A 22,271-nucleotide genomic window follows, 5' to 3' on the forward strand; every position below is an offset into this window, starting at 1 on the left:
CCTGGGTGAGCTTGCAATAATAAAAATAATAATAATAATAATAATAATAATAATAATAATAATAATAATAATAATAATAATAATAATAATAATAATAATAATAATAATAATAATAATAATAGAGAATTTATGGCATCTTTCACTAAAGGAAACCATGCGTAGATGCGAAGCAGCGAAGGCTAACAATTATACTGGCGGCAACGTTGAAGCTGGTGTTCGTCGCGGCGTTGCGCAGAAGAGAAACCTGCGGAGGCGCAAACACGCAGTATTGGACCTTCCGGAACATGCCAATCGCTGCTAATGGGCAATGAGAGAAAGAATACTCCGGTTGGACACAGATAATCGCAGTCCGCTTCTTGTTAAGACAAAGGCGGCCATTTTTTTATTGTTTAAGAACGCACAGGAGAAATCTCCCGGTGGCACTACCAGAGGGTCATGATCCAGTGCCTTTATATACGGGGTGGCCAGTGAATAGTTTTGCAGCGCCAGCGGTCTGTTTTTTCAACCAGGACACTCGCTAGCACAGGCTGCCCGCGTTGGCGTTGCGAGGCGAAAAAGTGGGAGCGCGGGAGAGGAGAGACAGGGAGAGGAGACGCGTTTCGCAATGGGGGGTATAAACGCCGCGGGGAGGAAAGCCTGGAGCAGGGATGGGAGCGAGCTTAGCGGGGGCGTAGCCAGAAATTTTTTTAGGGGGGGGGGGGGTTCACTCAGATTCGACGGGGAGGCAAACAGGTATCAGCTTTTCTCTGTGACGTCACTATCGGTGGTAGTTTAAACAAATGTTGCACACGTATATCAAGTTATGAAATTTCCCCTCTCTCCCCGCGTATGGTTGTGAAGAGAGTAAGTAAATGTACTGTAAGAATCATAAATTGATATGTAGAGTTTAACGTCCCGAAACCACCATATGATTATGAAAGGCGCGGTAGTGGAGGAATCCAGAAATTTAGACTATCTGAGGTTCTTTAACGTGCACCCGAATTGGAGCACATGGGCCAACAGCATTTTCGCATCCATCGAAAAAGCAGCCACTGCAGCCGGCATTCAATCCCGAGACCTGCGTTAGCAGCCGGATATCTTAGTCACTACACCACGGTGGCAGGGCAGTACTGTAAGAAGTGCTCTAAATAGAGTAAACGACAGGTACAGTGACCATTTGGAACAACGGCCTCTCGTCGCACCATTGAATGGACTAGTTTTCGAAAACGCAATATTGCGATTACCCGCCCAATCGAAGAAGACATCATTATTTGTTAATCTTTGTTAAGCGTGGATGGCGTAGTCCTCATTGTGGTGAAGTGGGTTTGACAGGTAAAGGAGAGTTCCGTTTACTACGAGGAATGAAAGGTATACGCAGCCTGTTTTTGTACATTTACAACTACAATTTGCCTTTGCTTACTTTGCTGAACAAATTTTTTACTGTCAATGTATGTAAATTCATGCCTATGGAAATGATTTTTATAATTGTCTCAATACGGTCAAGCCGCCCTGACGCAGTGGTAGCCTTTAGTCATTTCTTTATTTTACTGCGTGCATCCAAGCATGCTTGCGATAAGCAATAAGTAGTTTTTTTGCTGCATGTTGGCAACAGCATTTTGCACACGTTATTTTACGGCTATACTTTCAGTTGCACTGTGACTATTGATATCGATGAAGTACTTCAATCGTAGAGGTTTTATTGTGCGATCTGCGAGGCCAAAGTAATCATTGATGTGAAATGTTTACTTGGTCTCAAACAAAAGTGCACGTGTGACCGCACTATACCTACTCACATAAAACTTGGCCACTGCGAATATGTGCTAAAACACGTGAATGTGCGCAAAAAACGCTAGGCATTCTCGTTTTTTTGTAGCTCTTTTCACTCGGTTCCCTGAAACGATAGCGTTGCGGTAATGTGTCTTCCATTGTTTGCAAGGATGATGCCGACTTTTCTCTTTACCTGAATAGACTGAGAACTGTACAAGATTTTTCACCACGTAGCAGGAGTGCATTCATGTTTCCAGCACTTACACCAGCGTGAACAGGATCAGCTTCGTGCCACTCAAAATGTTCAGTGATCCGTTCACCAGTGATGAAGGAATGAACTCCGGATTTGCTCAAAGCATAGTGCACCATTATTCATTTCTCAAAACGCATGAACTCCGACGAGAACTGCCAGCGCATGCAACACGATTTTATATACGCTCTACTGTGCACCGTCCACGCCTGTTGGTTGTCTGTTTCGGGCATTCTGATGCGAGTCGTTGAAATCGCACTACTGCCATCGCCTCCTTCGCATTCATTCACGCTTGCGGTATTTCATCACAACGCGACAGAAACTAGCAGCCTTCCGTATGGGCACAATGACAAACGTGAGACATCTCGCGTGAATAGGGAGATACTGGGCGAGCGCGACATTACCGGCACCTGAAGAGAAGCGGAGGAAATATAAATACGCGAATATTTACACCAGGCGAGAAACAAGCGCTATGGTCGAACTTTACCAGTCGACATGTATCTTCGCTAAAGTTATGGTTTCTCAAATTCAAGGCCACTGCTCGAACATTACTTAGCTCGTTGCTTCCTAGCAATGCGAAACCAATCCCTTGAAATACGCTGGCTACACGTATTGCTAGTTTGTTCGTGTCCTGTTTCGATCAGCGCCCTTCTATGAGACTCGATTGTCGCGCCGAAACGCTGTGCGGTATAACGCTTGATGATTATTTCCCGAAAAGTGACACTGCTCCCAGTGGCCACTTGACAACTGGCGAAAACGAGAATGCCGCTTGTCACAGGCAGGCAGCTTCATCGAAGTAACGTGCCGATGGCTGGCGTGGAAGAGCACTTTATGCTTTTAGCATTTCTGGCCTTTTATGAGCTATTGATTGACCACGTCAATAAGCGCTTTAAAAGGAATCGGCACACCTTAGAGATGCTTGCCTCGCTTCTGCAACAGAACATTCCCGAATCTACCACTCTTACCGCTGGCGAGATGTTTACTGGCGTGTATACTCGAACATTATCTCAACTTCAGCATTGCAAGTGGAGTCAGCAGTATAGGCTGCGAAATCGAAGCGAGAGAAGTGAGAAACGCGAGCATGTATGCGGTGCAAGCATTTCCCTATTGCCCCGAGGTGTTCTTCCGAAACGTGCATCATCTTCTAAAGATTCCCGCAACTCTGCTTGTGAGCTCAGCTAAAGCAGAACGCTTTTTGTCATCGCTGAGACGTCAAAACTTGTACCCGAGAGCTACAGCAACACATGAAAGATTGTGTGGATTTTTCTCGGAACATCCACCGTAAAATACAAGTCCGTTCGGAAGACATTCTCTCTGTTCTTTAGCGGGAACGTAGTCGGCTTCAGCTGAATGTGTGTGTAATATCAACGATAGGCACTTGCTCAATCAATGATGAGGATATTTTTGGATTGAGATGTTCTGAACAACAGTAAAAACATGGCTGCTAGTGATGAATTAACGGGGTTTAAAATCTGATGGGCGACTTCCATTTCAAGGCACAAAAGAAGCAGTTTGGCGACCAGGCAGTAGGAGATCATGGCAACGGTACTAGAAATGCCAGAGGGGAATATTAGTGGAATTCACAGAACGCAATAATATACAGATCTTGAATACCTCCTACCGAAAAAGAGAGAACAGTAAGTGGACATGAAGGAGCCCTAATGGCGAAAGCAAGAACAAATAAACTTTACACTGAGTACACACCCAGGCCTCATGCAGGATGTGGAAGTGCTTGGCAAGGTACGATGCTGTGACTATAGAGTGGTACGGTTTCGAATCGGCCTGGGCTTGCAAAAGGAACGACAGAAACTGATACGCAAGAAGCCAATAAATGAGCTAGCACTGAGAAGGAAAGTACAGGAATTCAGAGTCTCACTTCAGAACAGGTACTGGGTTCTTATCGAGGAAACCAGCCTTAGATCTGACGCAATGATTAATAATCTGACGAGTATCATTACGGAGTGTGTAGTGGAAGTTCAAGGTGCGGTACTTAGACAGGACACTGGCAAGCTGTCCCGGGAGACGAAGAACCTCATTAAAAAGCGTCAAATCAAGGCTTTTCTAAAGCTGTGATTAGCCTGCACGTGTGCCTGAGTTGCACCTTCGTGACTAGACAACACTTCGGAGTGCCTTATACGTTAGGGCATAAGAAAGTTATATATTGTGCACTCGCATACAAGACGAGTTAGGTGCATAAACCAAATATCTTCTTGCGCGCGTGCACGTGTGTTTGTGTGTGTGTGTGTGTGTGTGCGGTTGTGTGTGCTTAGATGTTAGGAGAACATGCGAAGGTTAAATAGAAAAGTTTTTCTTTGGGTTGAGTATAGCTTAGCACACGTACGAATGCGTCACCCTGTAATATGGTTTAACGTGGCCAATCAGACCTTGGAACGGTCTCTGGCTATTTCCATTAAAACGAACCTTTCCCTATTGAAAATTATCGTAGTGATCGACCCTGGCGAGATCTGTTCCGGTGGGTACAAGTATGACAACCACTTGAGCAATCATCCCCTCGCCGAGTCAACTTAAAACACTCGTGGCCGAGATTCACGCCCAAAATCTCACAGAATGCTAAGCCTTGAGAAACATCATGACACCTTTTTCCGTATGCAGACTTTATTCGTTGTAAAATCGTCTAGTAATGATAATGTGATAGCAGCAGTGCTTAGTTTCTAAATCATGTGAGTGCGAAGCCACAAAAAATAAGTTGAGTAAGTGATAGAGGGGGGGGGGTGTTGTCAAAAAATGTTTTTTGGGGAAAGGAGGTTTCAGCCCCCCTCCCCCCTTGGCTACGCTACTGGAGCGTAGGTTAGCAGACGCTCCTCACGTCGGCGTTCCGAAGTGAGAGAGGGGTAGCGTAGGGGAAGAGAGAGATATGGTAAGCGGATGCGCATGCGCAGTAAGGCTGCTCACACCAAACACTGGATTGAGCTCGACCATAAGCTGCTTCGCGCCCGATAATGGCTGGTGTTGAACGTCTCAAGACCACCGTTGTATAAGAGGTGCCACAGTGGGAGACTCCAGAAATTTCGACTACTTCAGGTTCCTTCAGTGTGCAACTAAATGGCGTGTTTGTAAAAAGCAATAATGGGTCAGGTAGTGCGAAAAATATGAAAAAGCAACCAAGGGACATGTAAGCGAGAGGAGCGCCAACTATCAACTGCATTTTACTCTGAAACTCTACGTCTATTCGCAACTCAGATAGCCCTCTGTGTGCTACTCTGGTAGACAAAAACGCCAGGCCTGCACGGAAGGTGCGGCGCCGTCATAGCAAAAGTTAGAATAGCCGCCTTTCAAAGTCTTTTAAAACACTCATTGGGTAACTGCTGCAAGCACAGTTGCTTGATACCCACTAGGGCATGAACTTTTGGGTAGTAGGCCTGCATTCGCTATGCTATTTTTATTCATTCTACTGAGAAGTGTGGTGTGCGCTACACATTTTCAAGAAATTTCATGCCAATTGTTCATGCAGTGGCTGACGACGATGAGGAATTATGGCTGAAATGCGTATGCGCCACAGTAATTAGGGAAACAAAAACAAGCTTTTGTAATGTGTTGGAGGATTAGAAGGCCCACTCGTTACACTCTTCGCATTGTGCGACGACTGGTTGTCCTTTCGCTGCTTTAAAACGCGTTCTAAGTCGTATTAACGTGATTGTTTTCTCGACATCAAGCCTGCCTAAGGCAAGTTCGGCAACAAGTTACAAGCACCAGCGTAGCTCAGTGGTAGAATACTGGGCTGGCATCCAGCGGCCCCGTACTTAAGCCCCACTGTGTCTTGGTTGCAGGGCTTGCCAATAAGTCACAAGCACTGGCGTAGCTAAGTGGTAGAATACTGGGCTGTCACCCAGCAGATATGGGTTTCGAACCCCACTGTGTCTTTGGTGCTAGATTTTTTTTTCCATTTCGCGTGATGTGGCTAAGGACCCCGGCGGCGGCGGCAGCAGCAGTGGCGGCGGACAACTTTGCGTGACCCTAGTTGTGGTCTCATAACAGCTTTCGCTGTAAAACATGATGGATATGTGGGGTTTAACGTCCCAAAACCACCATATGAGTATGAGAGACGCCGTAGTGTAGGCCTCCGGAAATTTCGACCATCTGGGTTTTCTAACGTGCACCCAAATCGCTGTAAAACCAAAATGAATGTGCTTAACAGGATCAACGACACACTTTCGCTTGGCGCTGTGCTGAAGTTTCTCGGTTGTGGCGTTAGATCGCGTGCTGCGTCGAAGGGAAACATGGAGTTTCCCTAAAGTTAACTAGAGCCGACTCTGGCGCTACGATCTTTCAGTGACCACGGGAATGATATGTAGTACGGATATTTGCCTAGTCTTTGTAATTGCGGGCAGCGAATCATACTTGTGGCTTAGTTTATTGCTGTGTTTCAGTTTTGTTTCGAAGAAAAGAATGAATTCTTTTTGAACTTCGTGACCCAATTTTAAATCGTAAGCTTGAAAGAAGAAAATTGTGAAGCGGAACCGCTGAAGATTTGCTAACTTGTTTATTACTTGAAAAAAAAAAACTGCTCCAAGCCACACGAACACGCACAAAGCCAGAATCACGAAGATTAGAAAAATCCATTTACCACCCGTGATTTCTATGCTCGATCATGTTGGGCTTGGACCTATATACCCCTGAAGAGTGCACTTTGCTGGCAGTGTCAGAATCCCTGAAGTGCGATTGTAATCGTAGACTTTTGGGGACAGAAAGCGCCATATCACACACTTCTAACAGCTTCTGGGTACACTGAATGCTTATCTTCGTAGCAATATATTTGATGCAAAAGAAACAGCTTTTTTTCTCTTGTGTGCATCTGTTGCGATTTTTTAACACACGCGTGGTGCTTGCTTTCGCGATAATATTTGCTGCTGCACATATTATCAGCGGTAACAACTGCTGATTAGCAGCAGTAACAACTGCTGAATCTTGTCAGATTTTGAACGATGCAACGACACTTGGGAGTGCAGTCTTCCTATCATAGCCAAATATCGACCCGCGCGATGAGCATTGCTGCTGTTTATTGTTTGCGTACAAACACTGCTTTTTGTTCAGTGAAAGCTTCGTGTGAAATCGCAAAATTTGGGTCTGGTTCGTTGGTCTCCACTTTTCGCTTCCTTGATGTTTGGCGAAGGCTTGAAGCTCGTGAAGCGGGATCTTTGAGGGACTCCCTTGCACTTGGTTTCATATAGGAAGGATAGTCCTCGAAGAGAGTGGGCGCAGAGTCGGGAAGAAGCTTTCTGATGCGGCACGCAGACACATAGTCTACATCGCGGAAGTGTCTGCTGTATACGACACACGATGCAGAGTTGTTGTTGATGATTATCGGTTCTCTCTCGCAATTTTCTTTTGACATTCAGCACATAGTTCAGCGTTGATAGGAAATTGGTGAAAAGAAACACCAGGTGTTCTCCCTCAACAGTACTTGCAATACGGAACACAACAATACATCATCGCACATCTAATATATATTCATACGTACTGCTCGTACTGAAGGTTGTACGACCATCTTCCCTAGTCGAAAAATCACCGCAAACTGAACACTGAGAAAGCTCTGAACAAAATGCAGCCGCGGTGGGCAAATGCCCAAACAAAGGAAGTATCATTAGACGGAAATAAAAATCGGCAAACCTGTTTGTCGAGCCAAGAGAAAGAAAAAATGCCATTTACTTGCCAAAAAGTTGGGACGTCAGTTTCTCTTCCTAAATATGTTCTTCCACGAACTCAAAGTATAGCGCAGAAATGATTTGCACTGAAGATTTAAGTTCGAAAGCAAGCGGCTTGCGATCATAAGTAGCTGCATATTTCACATTATTCATGGATGTAGCTGCAGTACGAATGAACGCAAAAGAGCTCGGGGTCTCCGGAATTAATGTTTACAGGTGGTATTAACACCTTGACAATGCACGCCACTTCTCCATGGCATGCCGTCCGAAGGGTTTATTCAGCAGCAAAAGTCCACTTCTTTTTTTACTTATAATTTTATCCATTAGAGATACAAGTCACGTACGTGTTTCAAAGAGTTGCCGAGTGGCAGACTGCGGCTTTTAGCCCTGAAAACTACTACAGATGTATTTGTAAAAATAAAAGAAATAGAAAATGCCAGCAAAGGGAAGGTGCGCTCGTCATTTCTTTAGGCGACATTTAATTGCGGCCTCGTTGTCCAACAAGAGCAAGTGCCAAACGTGTTTGGTGCTCACCGCTTGCAAAACAGATGCTGTGTTTATTATCTCTCTATCTTTCTGGTCGTTGCCAATCCTTTATGCTTCACGCATTATGCTTCGTTAGCCAATTTTCCACATTTTTACTGAGCTTCAGCTTGTATTGTCGACGAGCGCATGTACACCTAAATTATGCGTCGAGCTATCTGATAACATTAGATTTTTTAGGTGTGAGATGATCCCTCTACCTCCGACTTTTTCAGTAATCCCCCTCCCCCTCATAGTCGAGAACCCTTATTCCACGGTTTCACATCAACAATCTCTCTTGTGCCGTGTGCGCGGCGCAGAAGATGCAATGGCAGGGTCGCTGCGCCCCTACCGCCGACGGGTGGTTAAACATACTCAGAAACTCTCCCGTTGTATTCGCGACGTTTGAGAAGGCCGTAAGGAAAGAAGCTTGCGCAGGTGCAGTCTAGCCTGGCCGTGGTTATTTGTAAGGAAAGCTAAATGAAAGATATCGGCTCAGGGAGGGCTGGCAGACACGTGCGAGAAAGCTTTTCAGAATGAAAGAAGCTTCCGCGATCCCTCCGGACACCTGTGTGGGTTTCTGGTAAATCAACACCGTGTCTTTTAGAAGTGGTTCTCAACATCATTCTCGACGATTCATATTCATATGAGATTTTGGTGTTGATGTTCTGCTCGCTGAGCCTGGTGTTCACACATGTGCTCGTCACCCAGATGTATTTATGCCTACGTAAATAGAGGAATGCAATAAACAACGTCGGAAGTGCAAGGAGCAAGGAAAAGAACATTCAATGCCTATTTGTACACCTATAGTCTTTAGTGAATTTCCTTACTGCACACGCACCTCTGGAGTACTTGAAAAATGGCGCCCACCTTGTTTTTTCGCAGTGAAAATGGGTTCATTATGACGTGATGCCACCTTTTTGATGCGATGAGATAGCTCAGAGATGTACAGAGTAGCAAGGAAGTGTTTCCTGTATTACAGTGGCTAGAATAGGGAAGTGTGATGAACGCGCTGGCTAGTGTGTAGTGCTTTGGGAGGAAACCACGAGGTGGCGCTGGCACACGTTTGCACGTTAATACAACCGTTAAGCGTTAACCGTTATACTGTTAGCCAATTTTCCGCATTTTTACTGAGCTGCATCGGTTCAGACTGTCGCATTGGATGGACGTGTTTTTTGAGCGCTCCTGATTGACTGCGTAACAAGTGGTTTTGCATGTTTTGAGCTTGTCTTTATAATTATAAGGCAGCAGTTAAAATCTTTGTAGCACTTATTACAATATACGGCTTTTCGGGGGCCAGTCACCAGGTATTTATTAGTTTGTGAGTGTGTGTGTGTGTGTGTGTGTTTGATTTTTCGTTTTTTTGTTGTTTTCCTCCCTCACCACCCCATGGGGGAAGTGCACGTACATTGAAAACACAAATTTTTGTAGTAGAGCTTAGACTTTTTCTTTTTCGTAAGGTAGGGCTCGAGTTTTGTAATTATCAGCCGAGAGAAGTCATAGGGACTATTGGTGTCAGAAAGACATGATTAAAAAGACTGTAAAGTGTTCAGGATGCGGGGTGGGTTTGATAATAGATCCCAGTGTAGAAGCGGATAGAGAAGAGGCTGGCGCGAAGTGTAGGCAATGTGAGGTCGAGGAAAAAATTGAGAAAATGATGGTTGCCCAGAATGAACTGCTGATGAGAATCACCGAGCTGGAGACGGCATTGGCGACAGAGCAAGGGAAAACGAGGGCAATGGGAGAAAGGCTAAAGCCTGCCGAGGAAGCACCAGCCAAGGTGAACAAAGGAGTGGCTTACAGAGAGAACAGTAGGGAACCGGCAACCAGAACGACGGAGAAGAAAGAGCAAGCAAGTTTGAAAAAAAAGGTTCAGCCGGTTCAATTGTCACAAGGCCCAGCTTCAGTGAAGTAGTGGTGGGGCTGGGAGGAGACAAAGCAGCCGGCGTCACAAGTGCAAGTAACCCCCAGGTGCAGGACACTCAAGCTGAAAAGCCACAGCATGTGATAATCGCCGGGGACTCGAATTTAAATCGATGCACAGAAGCAATCAAAGAGAGGGTAAGAGAAGACAAGAGGGTTGCAGTAGGGGCGTTTTCAGGACGCAAGCTGGAAGCAGCCATGAGTCAAGGGAGCGCAAAACTCAAACCTAAACTCATAGACGAAACCTAGCGATAATTTCAGGCGGTTCGTACGAAGTCGTAATGAAAATATGGCAGAACTAGCGACCACACTGGCGAAAGGGGTCGATAACATGCACACCACTTCTCCTCAGGTACAGGTAGTGATATGCACTAGACCGGAGCTACTGGTGCGTGACAGCAACCTGAAAAAAGTGGTTGTCAACGCAAACCAAGAGATATGGTGGACTAGTTGAGAGAAAGGCTTTGAGGTGGTGGAAATAAACAGAGAGGTGCATAGGTGGAGTGGTTTTCAACGATACGGAGTTCACGTCAGTAGGCGGCTAGGTCGTGAGGTGGGTTGGTGACTTGCAGCACGCATAGTAGCTTTTTAGGGGGGCACGTGGGCCCTTCGGGGTGCAGGATAGCTGGTAACGAGGAAAACAACCAGGCAGACTTTTTTACAGGCGGTATGGACAGATGCGATGCCAATGTGGCACCAGTACCTAAGATAGGTAGAGTCCAGGGCAGAAGTAGACGCGGCCACGAGTGCCGAGCCAATAATACATAGGGTGTATTAGCATGTAGGGTGGCAGGAACAGGCTGAAGTGGAAAGAGATAGAAGAACAGCTAAGGGTGGAGAGGCCGATGGTATACGGTTTTGTAGAAACACATCTTAGGGACATGGAACAACCTACTAATAATCCGAACTACGCGCGGGAATATTGTAATAGAACAGAAGGCAGCAGAAAGGAGGGTGGTATTGGGGCATTCATACAAAAAAGTACAAACTGGCAAAGGGTCAAGCAGGAGTGCAAGGAACATTTATGGCTAATGAAGAAAGTTGCAGGGCAAATGACACTCCTTGGTTTTGTGTACTTGTGGACGGGAGCAAAGGCCAGAGAAGAAAACCAGGCAATGGTAGAGTGTATATCAAAGGACATTGAGGAGTTAAGAGGAGAGTGCGAGATATTTATACTAGAAGATATGAATGCGCACTTAGAAGATACAGATGGGTATGCCGACCCGACAGGAAAAATTACCATCGATATATTTGAAAGGCATGATTTGATCATTTGCAACAGTACCGAGAAGTGTGAAGGGCAAATAATATGGGAGGTAGGAAGGCTGCAGTCGACGATAGATTACGCACGGTTGTCACATAGGATGTATGCTAAGCTCAGGGGAATGCACATAGACGAATGGGGCTCCAGAAGTCTGGGTAGTGATCACAAACGTATCAAGCTAACTTTTAAAGACCAGTGAAAGTGGGAAGGAGACAAGATGAGCAACTACAGGAAAAAGTTTATTGAGAAAAGCAAATAGAAATAGCTACTAAACAAATTCAGAAAGTAATCGCTGAGGATGATAAAACAGTGTGGACATACACGAATTTATTTGACTGTTTGAGCTAGAGCTTGCTAAGGCACGTGACAAGTCACCCCAAAAAAGAGGACACAAATCCAAAGGTTGGTGGGATAAGGAAGTTGAGAGAGCCATAGCAAAGCGTCAGGAAGCCTCTAGGGAACACAGACATGCTAAGCAGCGGGGCGAACCGACAGATTATGTTGGAATAAAATGGGACATCTTTTCAAGCTTTGGAAGGTATGCATACCTTCTGATCAATGAAAATATTAAAAGAAAGGCAGCTCAGTGGCTGGCTGAAGTACATAAAAAAGATAAAAAAGCAACTGCAAAATTTTGGAACGATCTAAACTCTCTAAGAATTGAGACGAGCCTAGAGCAGAGGCTTATAACTACAGCCCAAGTTGCTAGGTTTGAAGGGGACGAAGCTATTGAATACATAAGAACAAGTGTGACAGAAAAATTTCAACAAAGAAGTGCTTTATGCACCACAATAGACAAGGATAAATCAAGTGGCGCAATGGCTCCATTTTCACAACGGGAGTGGGAAAGGGCCTAGAAAAGAGTTCCTAGTAGTACATCAACAGGCCCAGATGGCATTCCAGTTATGCTGATAAAGACATTAGGTCTGAAGTCTAAGCAGGCTTTGAGAGAAGCAGTGAGCACAGTAATATTCGATGGTGAAGATCCCGATTAATGAAAACTTAGCAGGATGAGTATGATCTATAAAGGAAAGGGGGACAAAGCTGACATAAACAACTACCGTCCTATAACAGTGACATCAGTGGTCTCCGGGCTGGCGATGCAGATTATAAAGGAAAGACTGCAGGCATGGATAGAGAATGAGGGGGTGCTGGGGGAACTGCAGAATGGGTTTAGGAAACACAGGAGGTTGGAAGAGAATCTGTTCTCACTGACACAGTGCATCTAAATAACAGAAAAGGAACGCAGGCTTCTGTGGCTAACATGTTTGGATATCAAGGGAGCGTACAATTGCGTTGTTCAAGAGAAATTGTGGGGAATACTGGACGCACTAGGCGTGGAAGATGGAGTCACTAATATTTTAAAGAATATCTATAAAAGTAACAACGTAGTTACAAATTGGGAAAAGCAGGTATCCTAGCATGCAGAGGTAAACCGGGGGGTTAGGCAGAGGCGTCCTCTGTCATCCTTATTATTCATGATGCACCTACAAGGATTATAGACCAAATTAGAGAGAAGTGGACTGGGCTTCAACCTATCTTTTGCCAAACAAGAAAAACTCGTTGAACAGGCACTACCAGCATTGATGTACACAGATGATACAGTGCTAATGGCCAACAACAAGGAAGATTTGGAGAGACTGATGAACATCTGTGGTAATGAGGGAGATAGGTTAGCTTCCAGATTCAGTACGAAAAATCAGCAGTTGATTTTTAGTGACAATGAAGGTAGTGAGCTCAAAATACAGGAGATCACGCTAGAGATAACAGATAAATACAATTATCTGGGCGTGTGGATAAACGATGGGGCCGAGTACCTAAGGAAACACGAAATATACGTGACGACGGAAAGTATCAGGAAGGCAGCGGTGATAAAAAATAGGTCACAGTGGTATTTCAGTATGTATGATTTTGTCAGGTATATAACAGCTGTATCTTGCCGGTACTTAGCTACGCAGCCGAAACCCGGAGAGTTACAAAGAAGGTTCAGCTTAAATTGAGGACGACGCAGCGAGCAATGGAAATAAAAATGGTAGATGTAACCTTAAGAGACAAGAAGAGAGCAGAGTGGATTAGGGAACAAACGTGGGTTAAGGATATTATAGCTGAAATCAAGAAGAAGAAATGGACATGGGCCGTGCATGTAGCGCGTAGGCAGGATAACCGCTGGTCGTTAAGGGTAACTGACTGGATTCCCAGAGAAGGCAAGCGGGTTAGGGGGAGACAGAAGGTTAGGTGGGCAGAGGAGATTAAGAAGTTTGCGGGTATAAATTGGCAGCAGCAGGCACAGGACCGTGTTAACTGGCGGAACATGGGAGAGGCCTTTGTCCTGTGAGTGGGCTGGGCGTAGTCAGGCTGATGATGATGTTCTGAGAGGAATATGGAAAGGGGCATGGTTCCTGGACTGACGTTCGGCAATGTGGTCTTGTGCATGAGATCAGAAGTTCAAGCAAGATTAGAAATTATGCAACGTGGAATAGGTAGGCTTGCCTTAGGAGCTCACGGGAATACACCAAATCTGGGAGTACAAAGTGATATGGGATGGACATCATTTGAGGGCAGAGAAGCTAGTAGCAAGATAAAATTTGAGAAGCGATTGGAAGAAATGGGGGAGGAGCATTGGGCTGGGAAGGTAATCGGCTACTTGTACACGAACAATGTCGATACAAAATGTAGGAAGCGAACGAGAAAATTGACTGGTAAATACTGAGAAAAAAGCAGGGGGCAAACCAAAAAGAATTATTAATTAAGGAGAAGGTGAAGAAAGCTGAGACCATTATGTGGAGAATTGACATGATTAAGGAGTCCGCATTAAAAATCTATCGAACTTTAAAGCAGAAAATTGCCAAGGAAAGGATTTATGATAATACTCAGGGTAGTTCTCTACTGTTTGAGGCCAGGACGGGAGTATTGTGATTCAAGACATATCGGCCAAATACGAAGGGGTAGACACGGTATGCAGTGCGTGTGGAGAGGAAGAGGAAAGTGCTGAACTCTTAATAATGTTCTGTAAAGGGCTTCACCCTATAGTTCAGGATGATGGTGCAGAGTTTTTCAAAGCACTGGGGTTTAGGAACAGGGAGGGCAAAGTAGACTTTAAGCGGTAGAAATAACTAGAAAGAGGTCATCTGATTGGAGGCTAAAGCCAAGGCACGAGTGAAAATTAAACCTTTAAGTGCAAAGTACGAGTCCTCAACCTCACTATTTAAAGGAAAAAAATTAATCTAGTTTTTGGTTCAGTAAGTAGTACGGCTTGGTGGCGTTAGCCACGGCCCGCTCAAAACGGTACAGCCATATCAATCCATCCAATCCATCCATCCATCCAACGTCGCCCAAGGTGGCAACGCGCTGCAGAGAGACGGGAATCAACCATGCGCACAAGCAGTGTGAAACATTTTAAATATTATGAAGTCTTGGATTGGAAGACCTTTATTAGGCCCGAGGAACCAGCAGCCGACAGCTATGATGAACGAGCCAAGATGATGATGCTACGCGACAATGATGAGGGTGGATAAGCAACACATGATAATGATAATAATTCTACAGGTGAAGAGGATGGGTATGCTAAATGCCCACAACAATTTCCCCTACGTGAAAGCGGCCAGCCTGGCCGCGGGAAGTCAAGGGGACAAAAAACGCCGCATGAAGGGCTTCATACGGGAGACATGAACGACCTCTGTAGTTCGATAACGGTGATCTGGTGGGGCTACAAGTGACGTCACATGATAATTCACTGGTGAAGTCTCTTCAAGAACTGTGTATGGTCCGATAAACCGTGGCTAAAGTTTGTCACACAAACCATTTGTGCGAATAGGCGTCAAAAGAAGCACTTTGTCTCCATGTTGAAAGGATACATCACGATGCGATTCATGATAATCTAGCTTTCTGTCTTGCTGTCGGGCTTCAGTGTTTATACGAGGACGTTGGCGGCACTGTGCGAGTTGTAAAACGTATTCCTCTGAAGAGGATCGACATTAATCTGCGAAGTAGGCAAAGAAGGAGACGTCCAGGAAAGAAGTAGGGGAGCGTCCATAAACTAGGTAAAATGGTGAGTAGCTGGTTGTCCGTTGAATGGCAGTGTTGTAGGTGAAAGTGTCGAATGGTAGAACTACGTTCCAGTTCTTGTGGTCTGGTTGAATATAAGCGGTGATCATGTCAGCAAGAATACGGTGGAATCGCTTAGTGAGGCCGTTAGTCTGGGGATGATAACTAGAGGCAGTCTTGTGAGTTGTGCCGGAGGCGTGAAGAAGCTCGTTCACTAGTGTTGAAAGGAAGGCCCTTCCACAGTCACTGAGCAATACACGTGGAGCACCATGACGCAGTGTAATGGCTTGGAGGATGAAATCGGCAATTTCAGAAGCTGAACCAGTAGTGACGAACGCTGCCTCGGCGTAGCGCGTCAAATGGTCAACGGCTGTTACTATCCACCAGTTTCCAGCAGCACTGACTTGAAGGGGGCCATAAAGATTGGTGCCTACGACTTTGAATGGTGTGGCTAGGCACGGAAGAGGCTGTAGTGTACCAGCTGGAGCAGAGGTTGGTAGTTTTCTACATTGACATGTAGTGCAGAACTCGACGTACCGAGTTACACTTGTGGTGATGCCTGGCCAATAAAACTGACTTCGAAGGCGATCGTAGGTTTTATGGTAGCCAAAGTTACCAGCGGTCGGATGGTCATGAAGCGCTCTGAGGACTTCGGACCCAAGCGATCGGGGTAAAGCGGGAACCCAGTGCTGACTGTCAGGACGGTAAATTTCGCGGTACAGCACCGAGTTGTCCAGCCTAAATTGCGAGAGTTGGCGACGGAGCCTCGCATTAAGGGGACGGGAACTGCCAGTGAGGTAGCCTATATTACGTCGACAGTATGAGTCAGCCAGCTGTCGAGAAGGAGATTTGTGGGGGTCGTCCGAAGGCAGCTGGTCCATAGAGGCGAGAGAGGAAACCGCCGTAGACGTGGACTCCGAGGGTGTGTTGTGCGAAGTGATTGCAGAAACACCGAGTGGAGCCACTGGTAGTGGGCAGCGAAAAAGTGCGTCGGCGTCACTATGATTTCGGCCACACTTGTATACGATGTCAATTTCATACTCTTGGAGGTGTAGAATCCAGCGGCCGAGGCGTACCGACAAGTTGAGTGTCGAAAGCCAGCATAAAGCGTGGTGGTCGGTCACAATGGTGAAATGGCGGCCGTGCAAATAAGGACGAAATTTCTGCACTGATCACCGACCAGACAATAGCGCGGCACTCCTGTTCAGTGATCATGTAGTTCCTCTCGGCTGCGGAGAGGACGCGGCTGGAGTATGCAACGACTCGCTCTCGCGAACAGTTGTCGCGTTGCAGGAGCACGGCTCCTAAACCGCGGCAGCTAGCGTCTGTATACAGGAAGGTTGGTGCATAATTGTGATGAGAAAGTACAGGGTCGGTCATGAGGGCACTCTTCAACCTGTCGAAAGCCAATTCACATTCCTGAGACCACTGAAAGGGCATAACGAAAGCAAGTAGCTTATGGCGTGGTGTGGCTATGGAGGCAAAGTTTTGTATGAATCGCCAAATTAAGAGGCGAGACCAAGGAAACTTCGCAAATCTTTCGGTTTGTCAGGGCGAGGGAAGCGAAGCACTGCAGCAGTTTTATCAGGGTCTGGAAGAATTTCGTCTTTGCTCACAACATGACCGAAGACCTTGATAAATCTGGTGGCAAAATGGCACTTTTTGGTGTTAATTTGAAGACCAGCGCCCGCAAGACAAGTCAGGACCTCGTCCAAGTGTAGCAGATGTTGAGGAAATGTCGATGACAAGACAACAATGTCATCGAGGTAACATAGGCAAGTCTTCCATTTCAGGCAACGCAGCACGGTATCAATCATGCGCTCAAAAGTTGCGGGCGCATTGCATAAACCAAACGGCATAACATTGAATTCGTATAGGCCGTCTGGGGTCGCAAACGCAGTTTTTTGTTTATCACCTTCGTGCATAGGGATTTGCCAATAGCCGGAACCCAAGTCGAGGATCGAGAAGAATTCCGCACCTTGTAAGCAATCGAGGGCGTCGTCAATGCGTGGCATGGGGTATACATCCTTCTTAGTGATCTTATCGAGTGCTCGGTAATCGACACAAAATCTTATGGAACCGTCTTTTTTAAGCACAATATATTTTGTGCGTAAAATGCCCACAATATATTTTGTTGTGAGTGGATGGCCCGAAATGGCGACTGAGCTATTATTCTAGCTTCTGGAATAACAGGATGCCTACGCGGGTGCGCGAATGGACTGAAATGTCGACAACTTGCCGAAAATGAGCTCGTGACGGCACTGAAACATTTTAACGATGAGACCAAGAAATGGTAGAAGAGTAGAATGATGTACTCAATTGTGAGTCATAGTTTGCAACACCTTGATAACTACCACGGCGAACGATCCTTTCCTTAAGTAAATAAAGTCGCATCATTCGTAACATGCATGGCTCATTAAAGAAAGTTCTGCTAATGCATATTGAAACTCATTTAAAGACGACAATCATGAGTGGTATCTCGATAAAAACATTTCATTTTCTACACACAGGTGACACAACGCATTTCCGCGTAATGAGTCAGTATCTGTTTACAACAATGCCTTCTCAATAATTGCTTGCGCGTCTTTTGTTTTATCCACAAGATAAAGTTTTACAGCCGACAAGCCCACCGCGGAACATTGTTTCCCTTAGGCTGCAAGGATAGGTGACGCGCCTGAGCTTCAGGTCCCTCCTCTTTTCACGGGAAAATGCTCGCTCCTAGCTGAGTGCCTTTGTGTAAAATTGCAAACAGGGGAGCAGAAAGAACTTGGTCACTTGATTAGTGATGCTTGAACCATGTTGTGCGCAGCCCAGTGTGACATCTTTTTTTTGTGAGCAGAAAACAAGCTATTTCAGGCTGTCACTTTGAAGTTCATTGTAGCTAAACTATTTTGAAAAAGTGATTTTAAGGGCGTCCACAAATGAATAGAGCTTCTCCGAAACGTGTGCGCACGAGGGGTTGACCCCCCCCCCCCTTTTGTCACCTGGGATGGAGGCGCGAAATCTGCTCTATACATTGACAAGGCAGCGGGAGGGGTGAGAAATCTGCTTCATGCACTCATTTACATAGAGAGGGTGGCACTGCAAAGAACCTTCAACCTGCCTGAATGGGAATCTTGCGCACGCCTATGGATACCCCTTTACATGCAGATAATATCGCATGTAAACAATGTGCTCAAAGTGCCGGGAGATCTACATTTTGCCGAACTGCAGCTTCCACACAGCTGAGTTTTTTTGAAGCAGTTTGTCAGCTCGCGGTATATCACTCTCCGCCACTGCGCAAACAGAGCTTCCTCCTTTGGAACGCCGAACAACGCATGGTTTTTTTGCTCACTTGTAGTCTGTAGCGCATTTTTAGCTCACTTGTAGCCTGTAATGACTTTGTTTTCGGGCCATGAGAGTGCATACAAAAGCATTGGGGTCAGAGCGAGGATGAACATGCGCGGTGATACTGTCGGAAACATGCAAACAAAGTATCAACAACTGCGCGCACCCCCATGCGGCTCCTCTTCAGAGGCTTCAGTGCGCTCCGAAGGCGCCGCATGCCACTCATCACGTTTGCCAATTCTAATCACTGTACTATACCATCTGCGTGACTGCGACACACTCGGCTGCGATTTTTGGGGCCTTTAAACATTTGAAGCTGGCAGCAGTAATGACAGTTTCTGCGTACTCAGCTTCGCAAATCATCATCACAGCCTGCCCATTCACACTATGTGTCTTTAAATATGCGCAACATATCTTTACTTCTCAGCAAATGCAAGGAACAAACAAGATGCCTCACTTGACAAGATTTGACTGATCAGATTGGAAGCTTGAAACGGTTTTTAGAGGACGAACTATTCAGCCAACATACATGGAAACCTCCCAGCGTAATCTGCAAGTCAACAAACCAGATGATGAACTCCTTGGGAGTCTCAAACAGAAACACGCACACCTTGGCCAGGCTCATGAAACATCAGTATCATCTTATCAGTATCATAATATGGTTAGAATTGACACACACCCACAAATAGGGTTATAATCAACGTGCTTTATACGTTTTGTGTTCACGCCACAAAACTGGCTGCAATTACTCTGTCGAGATTCGCGATTTATGATTGATATGTGGAGTTTAACGTCCCGAAACCACCATATGATTATGAGAGATGCTGTACTGGAGGGATCCGGAAATTTTGACTACCTGGGGTTTTTTAACGTGCACCCAAATCTGAGCCCACGAATCTACAGCATTTTCACCTCCAACGAACTTGCAGCCGCCTCAGCCGGGATTTGATCCCGCAACCTTCAGGTCAGCAGCCGAGTACCTTCGCCACTAGACCACCAAGGCGGGGCGTCGAGCTTGGCCGAGAATATTTGCCTCAGGACAGGCGTCACTCGAGATCCATTTGTACACACGCGAGACTGTTGTGCATACATACGCCCATTCCACAAAATTATTGAGAAGTCAAGGAAAAACATTACCAGTACTAACAAACCTTCAGCCGAAACGCCACATTTAGTCGCGTAACGAAGGTGACCTCGTCATATTCTGCACAAATACGCTTTCTTCTACTGTACGTGAGTGCTTTTCGGGGTATTGAGTAGCACATGTTCTCGAGGTCGGTACTGAAAACACCGCAACCCACCGGATTACTTTGCTCAGGAGATCTAGAGTAGAAGTCGAACATATAAAAGAGAAAAAGGATCGTTATCATGCAAAAAAAATGTAAATGTCTCTGAAGAAACTTGACACTAAAAAAAAACGACCAAGTGTTCTCTGGGACTGCTGATTTCTCAACAGTCGCTGAAAATATAATTTAAAAATCGGTAGAAACATGACCGCCTTGGACTTTCCGACTAACAGGCACGCGCTCAGCGCAGTCACGAATAAGTTCACTATTTAGTTCAATGAATAATGTCAGTTCCACAACAAGTTCCAAAACTTACTTCACAACAAGTTCCAAAACGTATTTGCCGAAATGATGTTCACACACGTGCCTCCTATCGCCTCAGTTTAATAAAGCCATGAGCCTTAACTTAGACGAGCCTGTCATGCGCGACGCCCGGCATCTCTTCATGCGATCCTAAGAATTCCTGGTGTCAGACAGTGCCGTTTGCGCGCCTTCAAAAAGGTGGTCTTTAGCGACGGTGGTGCAGCTTGGTACAGAGTGCGCTCACAGCTGACCTTGAATTACAATTTCAGTATGAATGACATGGCTTGCAAAAAAGTACTTCTTAGCATGATTTTTGCAAAGCTTTTTTGTGTAATCAAGTTCAAGAAAGATGAACCTATTGCAGTTGCCCCATTATTCACCCTTCATCGCGTAATTTTCATCTAAAACTTGAATGACGCGCAGGTCAGCGTTTTCTCTTTAGTTTTACGTGATATACATAGTGTTTTAATTGATGTGCATGGGCATGTAATCAAGAGCAACCACAAGAAGAAACAAGCCACACCAAAAATCGTTCTAGAAGTTGAAAAGCTTGCATTTCTGTTGCAAGAAATAATAAATCCATGACTTCCTACGCAGCCGGTAAGCATGACACAAGTTGAATGTTCACCGTCATCGGTACATGCGCGAATAATTGATGGAAGGACAATTAAGATGTATTTATTTTATTTATAAGTGATTTATTCATTGTAGGATTTCACTGGGAAATCGTGTGCCGCGAGGCTTCATAAAGTATTCCCGTTTTTTGGGAGGCTGACGATATGCGTGACAGAACGTTGTTCGTGGCGTTGCCTAGTGCGTAGAAAATAGGACACAAAAAAGCAGGCGTTGCAGGGGCGGTGACCGGAAACTGAGTTCATTCATAGCAAACCCGCATTTTAAAGTTGGCAGGAAAGTTACAATGAATAACTAAAATATGTCATTAGGTGAATATCCATGACTAGAACAAAATCGAACCAGCAGTTATAGCTTGTGCAAAATTAAAAAGGAAGTTATCAAGGAAACTGTACACTGAAAAAATCTCTCTGGCTCTGTGTGCCCCGTTTTCGCGTGTTAAGCCTCGACATGAGTATATAGCAGCTCGCCCAGTACGCCAGTATACTTGAAAGCTTTAGTATCAGCTAAATAATTTTGTCTCATAGCAGTCAAGTAGGATCTTTACAGTTCATCAGGAAAAAGAAGTAAAACAGACTTACTCTTTCACCTGGAGGACTACGTCGACTCCCACGATTCGCACGTCCATTTGCAACCGCTGAGCTAGAAAGCCCATGTTAGCGTACAAGCGGACCCTGATATTCTTGAAAGTGAGGGCTACACGGGCGCTCATACCACATTGATCCGTCACGGCATAATTGTCGCCTCTTTGGCGAAGGTTGCTGAGGCCGCGAACAGTCACGTTGGTTATGTGGAAAAGCATGCCTCCCCAGGTGATGTCGTCCACGTCAGAAAGCACAAGAGGGTCGAGCTTTGACGCCATTGTCATTCGCCAGATGCTGCAGTCAAATATTCCCGATCCGTAAGGGCCCAGAGGATAGTCGGAATAACATATTCCACCACGTCCAGGCAAGACAATCCCAGGAATATAGCTCGGGTCGTCTCGAGGATTTTTAATTTCTGAAATAAAGAAACATAAAAATGGATGTTACTGATTCAGCATTGCAAAGAATTCATCACATATTAGCCAATATTATAGTGGACGTCAGTCAAGTTGGCCGCGTGTCTACATTCTTCGCTGCAAATGTGGGAAGACTTCTGCCAGCTGTACCACATGAGTCCTGGTCTTATTCGCGGCTACGCATGATGCTGTTCTCGTACCATTTTCACCCTGGCATCATGAACGCAATAAAAGTTTGTTTGAATAGATCTTAATTTACCGCATTATCACTGCTGGCATGTCATGTGTTCGTACTACCGCCACCTGTCAG

At 45.5% G+C, this 22,271-nt stretch overlaps 1 protein-coding gene across 2 annotated transcripts in view; it reads right to left on the reverse strand.

Annotated features, from left to right (window-relative positions):
• LOC119178633 (uncharacterized) overlaps nt 1–22,271 on the reverse strand; it is a 187,265-nt gene that overhangs the window by 21,327 nt on the left and 143,667 nt on the right. For both annotated transcript variants that reach the window (XM_037429853.2, XM_075870330.1), the window contains exon 4: nt 21,543–21,960. In XM_037429853.2, the coding sequence (XP_037285750.2) occupies nt 21,543–21,960 (418 nt within the window). The remainder of the gene's footprint in view (nt 1–21,542; nt 21,961–22,271) is intronic.

Source organism: Rhipicephalus microplus, chromosome 1, assembly GCF_043290135.1.
Source record: "Rhipicephalus microplus isolate Deutch F79 chromosome 1, USDA_Rmic, whole genome shotgun sequence".
NCBI classification, from domain to species: domain Eukaryota; kingdom Metazoa; phylum Arthropoda; class Arachnida; order Ixodida; family Ixodidae; genus Rhipicephalus; species Rhipicephalus microplus.